Source organism: Amphibalanus amphitrite, unplaced genomic scaffold (genome assembly GCF_019059575.1).
Source record: "Amphibalanus amphitrite isolate SeventyFive unplaced genomic scaffold, NRLGWU_Aamphi_draft 000474F_arrow, whole genome shotgun sequence".
Taxonomy (NCBI): Eukaryota; Metazoa; Arthropoda; class Thecostraca; order Balanomorpha; family Balanidae; genus Amphibalanus; species Amphibalanus amphitrite.
In genome coordinates this window covers 497,570-504,848 of record NW_024881968.1, presented here as the reverse complement: position 1 = coordinate 504,848, position 7,279 = coordinate 497,570, and the positions used below count along the sequence as shown (strand labels likewise).

At 49.1% G+C, this 7,279-nt stretch overlaps 1 protein-coding gene and 1 long non-coding RNA gene across 2 annotated transcripts; both read left to right on the top strand.

Moving 5' to 3' along the window:
• The first annotated feature begins 126 nt into the window (after window positions 1-126).
• Window positions 127-2,092, top strand: LOC122392202. The gene is made up of 2 exons (XR_006258479.1): window positions 127-218; window positions 1,850-2,092. It is a non-coding gene; the product is annotated as an uncharacterized LOC122392202 (long non-coding RNA).
• An 898-nt stretch (window positions 2,093-2,990) lies between these two features.
• LOC122392201 (palmitoyltransferase ZDHHC11-like) lies at window positions 2,991-5,815 on the top strand. Its single transcript, XM_043386811.1, has one exon. The coding sequence runs from the start codon at window positions 3,917-3,919 to the stop codon at window positions 5,675-5,677; it is 1,761 nt and encodes a 586-aa protein (XP_043242746.1). The 5' UTR covers window positions 2,991-3,916; the 3' UTR covers window positions 5,678-5,815.
• The last annotated feature ends 1,464 nt before the right edge of the window (window positions 5,816-7,279 follow it).

Sequence of the window (7,279 nt, the reverse complement as noted above, 5' to 3'; positions counted from 1 at the left end):
AAGAAAGCATAAATGATTGCAATGGCGCTCGGTGCAACATTAAATGACTGGTTCAAAATCATCTGCATTCCCTCCTTTGAATTTTGCTCTGAATGCCGCTACTTTTACCCATTTCTTCCGTTTACAGCGCGAACAGGAGACCACTGACCTGAAGAGAAACATTGACAGACTCTATGAGCAGAACACTGATCTGAAGAACAGGATTAAACATCCAGGAGGTACGTTACGATAGGGAGAATGCGACCCGAAACGTCATTGTGTTCATTTTTGACGTACAATAAACGGTTTTTTGCGATTAAATGACAAAAATTAAGTGTTGTATTGCTAAGCCTAAAAGTGTACCTACCTATTTTCACATTATTTGTCGATTCAATAGTTTCAGTGTTTGTCCATCATGCCGATTTCGAGTACGTCGTTTCTATTGCATCCTTTCTTAGTAACGATCCAAATATTGGGCCGTTTCATTATAACTACTCGTGATTAAAGGGACCCTCCCACCTTCAAAAAAGTTAATGAATTGGCACGAAAGTGATGTCACTCGGTTCAGAAAGAGCGAAAACGAATATCTACCAAATTTCATCGAAAAATATTCACCGGTTTTCAAGATATTAGACTTTTACTTTTGTTTACTTTTTGGGATCTCCGCTGTTCCTAGCGACTTTATTTGAAAGTGCGGCATTTGTTGCGCGCAAAGCAGCATATACCACCGCGTGCTACCAAACGTTTTAGTAAAAGATTTAAAAATCGTTAGATCTCCGCTGACGTCACAAATTCTAAGGGGGCATACCAATGCACTAGCCCCTTAGAATCCGAAAACTGCAAGTTTGAAATTCCATATCTCCGAATTAAAGCATTTGTCGATGTTGTGAGTGCCCAAACCGGTATTTGCAGGCCATGGCCACCAATTTGGCTATTTCAACTCAAAACTAATGTTAAGGTGGGAGTGTCCCTTTAATAACCGAAGGTTTGTCATCAATAGTTAAAACACTATTCTTTAGAAATGTGTTTTTCTATTGAAAAACAAATCTGAGTTCCCTGACAATTTGGCGAAAGCTGCCTGAGATCAGTACTATTAAGCTTTCCTTTCCGTTTATGTCTAATTAATGATTTTCATGTTTCATTTGCTCTCTGTGTATGACATTACGACGACGTTTTCAGAACCGAACGAAACAAATACTTACTCGGGCGGATCTAGATCAACTTATTGATCGACAATGCCCGACAAAAGGCCGCGTACATGAAAATACAGCATAAGTCGAAAACATCTCTAGATCAAGTCAAGGATAGAGAACAACGTTTATCTGACGTGTTCTCATCCAAAACCAAAAGCATCGTTTTTCACCTCTCTTTTCTATGCACCATTTTCTATGTTGTCCGTCCAAACTACGCAAAAATTGGTTGCGGTGTCAGCACCCAACCATTTAAACGAAGAAGTTTTCCTTTGAAATGAGGACAAACTTCTCATTTCGTTTGTGTATATAAGAATATGCACTTAAACGGATTTGCACTTCTCGTTAAAATCTGTGCTCACTAGCATCTGCATTCTGCGTACCTAATAAATGTACCACTGCCATGCTCTGCAATTTTAAAAGGATCTCGGATTAAACTCTTAATGTGTGATAAAATTCGGCAAGGAAAATTATTTTACAGATGAAAGCTCTGAGCACATCACTCTATGCAAACCAACACTGAACCATCTCGTCACTTATTCGACTTTCGTGTGAAGCACATCGTGATTTTATTCCCCGCTCTTTCCTTATCGCATTTAATTCATGCCGTCCTCACTGCAATATTGTCAGGGTCGTTTCTGACCTTTCATTGGCTCACTTGAATCTTGCACCTTCCCCAGCTTACCGTTAGACTGGCTGGATTGGGCTGCGAAGGTCCACTAGAAGTCTGTGGGTAACCGGAGAAAAGCAACGGCGACTGGAGGTCACTCGAACAGCACCGACCTCTATATCGCTCTGAACTTCGCTCTAACGGGGAATCTAGGCAGTTCCCGAGCCCGTGTGCTTGCCTTTTAGTACGGGCATCCTCCCTGCTTTTATCGCTTCATTATAATTTGTTACTGCAGTTCCATTCGATGTAACGTTTTCACTAACCAGAGATTGTGTCTTAGATGCCAATGCAAGCAATCGCTCTTGTCATCTGGAAAGCAAATTCAATGTTTTGACACGTCAAAAGGCCACTTTTGTTTTACGACGACCTGAGTGAATGCACCGATGTGCCGATGCACGTTTGCCTAGAACGACTTGAATGCCTTTGGTGTGGTATTACTTGGAAATAACTGTGATATTACAGCATTTGTGTGTTACAACACATAATATGGACTTTTCCTTCTGTGAAATGTGTTACCTGCGTTTGTTCCTGATAGTGTAAGTCTCATTTCAAGCTGTGTGTCGTGCTATAAACGTTAAGAGCCGTTCTTTGCGTGGACACTTTTCTTTTATAAGGGCTGTGTTGATGTTTTTACGTGGTTTGTTGTGGTTTTAGATAAAGTGATTCAAGGTCTGTTTGCTGTTAAAGCATTTGCACAGCCCAGTGTAAGCTCAGTTGACAGATATCTGCAGCCTTATGAGTGCAATTAGTTCGTCTACGTGCTGAAATATGGTGACTGAGAAATGCGTTCACCGCAATATTACACGTCTTTCGTGAAAAAAAAATGTGAAAGGTGTAATTTTTGTGTTGTGCGCTGTGTTCCTCCTTGTTTTTTGCCTATGTAATACACGTCCTAGCTTCATAATTCAACGTACCTTTCTATGGGGAAACTTATCAACCGATTTAATTATCTAATAAGGGCCATTCCAAAGGGAACAAATAGCCAACAGCTCATAGACGACAATACGTCCCGGTGAAATCGTGATCATGCCTTTAAACCGTTCATGCGAGAGCAAATTATGCTTGCAAGAACTAGTTGCAGCCGATGAAAAGTAGTAGTGAACGTCTAGCACGTGACTCTTAAATTTGATTTTCGAGCTGTTTCCGTTCAATTCGAGGCAAATGTGGGGTGTAAGTTGACGCAAATTGCATTTGAATTAACTAACTAAGCCTAAGACTTGATTTTCAGCCTTCTAAATCTATTTCACTCACGAACAAGGCAGAAGCTATGCTCTTTCTAGCAACACAACTACGCAACCGTCTAAATCTAAGCAGCTTCCAGCGTTTGCGAAACAAGACACTCAGGACACCGTCATTCATCCCATAAGCCCAATGAACTAAGCAACATCCTGTTTCTCATCCTGAGGCTAAGTTTAGGAGCTCTGCGAGGGGGCGTACCTCTAATCAGGCCTGTGACCATCGACCGGGCGTGCTGCGACCAATAAGGATGGATCCGAGAGGACGGGCACGGAGGGCTCAGAACAGAAGGCCGAGAGAGTGAAGAGAGGACAAAGGGTCAGCTGAGAGGTGCTGGTGACTGCTGGTGCCGAGTAAAGACTGTTGGTGATGTGTGCGAAGTTGGTGCTATTTGGTAAACATTTTGTACAGCGAAGTGAAGGTTGAGGACCGGTGAAAGACGTTGGTGATGCATTCGACCGCTGAGGTTTTCAAAGATATCAGAAGCTGGCAAGAACCGATGCAAATGGCGACGGTGTTGTTTGCTGAATATGGCAATCAATATCAGTGACGGCAGGTGACGCCATCGGTATTCTGGCGACCAACTCCTTCAGCCTCCAGCGACCACTGCCGTCACCACCGTCTACTCATCGATTCACCAGCTCACCTATCTTCTTCGAGAAACTTTGCACCGTCCTCTAGTCTCCACCCAAGTCAAGCTTTATTCGAGCTACTGGCGAGACTCCCGCCTGCTGTAGCTGAGCTCCACCTTGCCGCCCTCTGCAGCGTAGCTCTACCGTCTGCCGAAGCGAAGCCTTACCTTCTCTGAAGCGCAGTCCTGCCGTCCACTGAAGCCCCCGCGATGTCTGGCCGCGGTCCGTGCCGCACTCCGGCCGACCAGCTGGTCGCTCCCGAGTACCGCCGCTGGCGGCGCGAGCACGGCCTCCAGCTGCCGCTGCACGGTCAGCAGCTGGCCGCCTGGCTGCTGCTGCTGCTGTCAGCCGCTGTCATGGGAGGAGTGCTGGTGCCGGCGCTGTGCCCGCCGCTGAGACTCCCCGCTGCTGTGCTGGCCGTCGTGGTATTGCTGGTTCACGGTGTGACGCATATAGTGGCGACTCTGCTGGACCCTGCACATGGTGACCTTCGAGCGAGACGGGAGCGGGTCCCAGTGCCAGAGTTTGATAGAAACGTGCACGCCCATGTGATCGAGAACGGACGGTGCCATCTGTGCAACATCGGGATCACGTCAACAAGGACGAAACATTGTTCCGTGTGTAACAAGTGCGTCGATCAATTCGATCATCACTGCAAGTGGTTGAACCACTGCATTGGAAGACGGAACTACGGCTGGTTTCTGGCGTGTGTGACCAGCGCTGCAGCGGTGGCTCTCCTGGTGCTGGCTCTCTCCGCTGGTGAGATAGTGCTACTCTATCTCAGTCCCGAGAGACTCGGGGACTGTGTGAATTGTGTGAACGGCACACAAGCTCTGGGGCCGATTGAGGAGGGAACGATGGAGATGAGTCCCGACGGTTACGAGCCGGATCCCGGCGCTTTCTGCTCTCCGAGAATGACCATGTTCGGCCTCCCAGCGCCTCGCTCCGTCTTTTTCTCAACAGCGGGAGTCTTCGCTCTGCTCTCACTCCTCTGCGGGATCCTTCTCATCCACCTGCTCCTCTTCCACGTCTACATCATGGCCCGTGACATGACCACCTACGAGTACATCCGCGGGCTCGCGGCACCTCGCGCCAAGTCCCCCTCCAAACAGGCCAGTCCTCGGTGTCGTTTTTTATCGGAGGCGCTGCACAAGAACAGGGTCCGGCCCGGCCCGCCCGTGCAGCCGCCCTCGAGGGCCAGTGGCTCGACCTCGCCGGCGGGCCGTGTTTCGAGTCGCGGCTCGGCACCACCCTCCCGGGCCAGTCGGCTGACCGGGGTCAGTGTGGAAACTCTGGCCAGGGAGGTGGAGGGGATGGAGGGGCGGGAGAGGGAGACGGAGGGAGAGGAAGAGAGGGAGGAGGAGAGGGAGGGTGGCCACTCTCCGGAGGGCTGCTCCTGGCCCCGGAGAGGCGGTGAGAAGTCGGAGGGTGAGAAGACGAGCGGTGAGCTGGGACTGGTCGGTACCGTGGGTGAGAGCGGCGCAGGAGGAGACGCCTCCACCCCGCCCCGATCCGCGGCAGAGAGACGGAGAGACAGAGACACTCAGTCTGCCTCCGAGCACAGGTCACTGCTGGCCAAACTGGTGAAATCCGTCCGCGCACTGTCAGCCTTTCCAGTCTTTACGGCGCCGGCCAGCATCACAGAAACTCCGCAGACCTGCGCGACATCTAACGGCGAAGCCGTTGGTGTCAGTAGTTCCACTACCGACCACCTAGCGTCGCTACAGTCGCCGCCGCCCTCTGAAGCACTTCGCAAGGAGCCTGTGGGGTCAGTGGAGGCATCTCATGACCTCGAATCACCGCCCCCAGGCGTGACCCAGGTCATGTCACGGTGGCGGAGGACCTCTTTGCCGTGGCTTCTGCTGGACGGGTCTGGTGATCCCATTGAGCCCGAAAGTGCTAGTGCAGGAGACGAGGCTCCCCATCACTGGACAGGAAAGGTGCACACGACAGGCCAAACGCACACGTGACGAAGCCTAGCCTCTAGCGCTTATGTTGCGATTTTGTGCAGGTTCGTGAATGGAGGCTTGTTGCGGGTACGTGTGATGCGAAAGCCAGTCAGTGTTGATGGGCATATTTGTCGTGCATATATGAGATGATGTGCTTGCTGTTCGCGTTTCATGTGCAGTTTTGAGTGAGGGTTCGATGAGCTAAGATGAAAAATGGAAGCAATCGCTCAATTTTCAGAAACTAGAAAATTAAATAGCTGGGCTGTTCTAACAATTGACAGCGGTAGCTTCGGTATTTCTGCTTAGAATCGTATTCTCAGTAACTTTCCGATTCAAGTCTCTCGAAATGAGCAGGAGTAGAGCAACAAGTCAGGGGAAGACACATCCGTTGATTTACCTTTAATAAAGGCAGCATGGGTGAACAAGTTCCATTGGGTGGAGAGGGTACAGAATGATTTGGTGCTTGCTCGGGTACTTCCTTTCCTTAGAATAAATTAGCATAGCCTACCGCGTTTACTACCGGTAAACATAAGCGGTTCCGGGGACCGTGACATTAAAGTGACAGTCTCGAGTGACAGGTGGTGGTTTGGTTTACTGTATGCCAATAGGGTCATCAAATGAAGTTCATGGTCCGTTCGAGAAGGTGGGATCACGGGGCCCCGTCAAAGCCTTAACACAACCGTGAAGCTACGACTTAATTACGATTCGCCTGACTGCTGAGGTGGTCGATATCAAATAGCCACCACTGCTGTTTTGGAGGGAGTCGGAGTCAGCACGGATGAACAGTCTGTCCTGAGACTCACGGCGGGAAGGTAAGCTGAGGTAGGTCACTGGTGTGTGGGCAAACTCGGGGCTCGGTAGCCGGAAATATAAAACGGCCAGTTTCGAAATCACTTCCATAATTCAGTGGTCACTGATCACTAGACTGATGTGCCCCATTGTGTTATAGAGGATTCTTTTTGGCTCCGAGTGGAAGATAAGGATATCTTTTCCAAGCGGGTTACTGAAAAACCCGCTTGGACGAAGGTATTAAAAACATTAGCGAAACACATCAACATACGAATAAAAAATGCGATTAACATACCAAAAACATTAGCACACGAAAACATAAAGACATACGAAAAACATTAGCGACGAAGGATAGTTATTCATAGGCACACGAATGTGCCCCCTAATTGTGATTACGGAGCGAGCGAAGCGAGCGGAGTCTTACGTAGAATAACGGAAATTTCTGAGTATGAGCGGCCGGCCGGCCGGCCGGCCGGCCGTGCGGACGCTTTTGCGAGGCTTATATCTCCGCAACCACTTGACCGATTTACACGGGGTAATTTTTGTAGGGTAGCTTCATTCCTTCTACCAAGTATTGGACTATACCCGATGCATGTGGGTGACCCCTTATGCACGTGCCACGTGCAAAACGAAGAGGTGTCAGTTTTGTAATTGTTGCAATATCTCGGTAACTACTTGGCCGATTGCGCTGAAAGTTGGCATGTAGGTAGGCACCCACTAGGCACTGCATATCCATGTGCCAGAGTTGGGGTGCTGCTGCACGTGCGCACGTGCAGGGGTCGTTTCCAGATCTCGAGAACGGCTGGACCGATGGCGCTCAAATTTGGTACACGG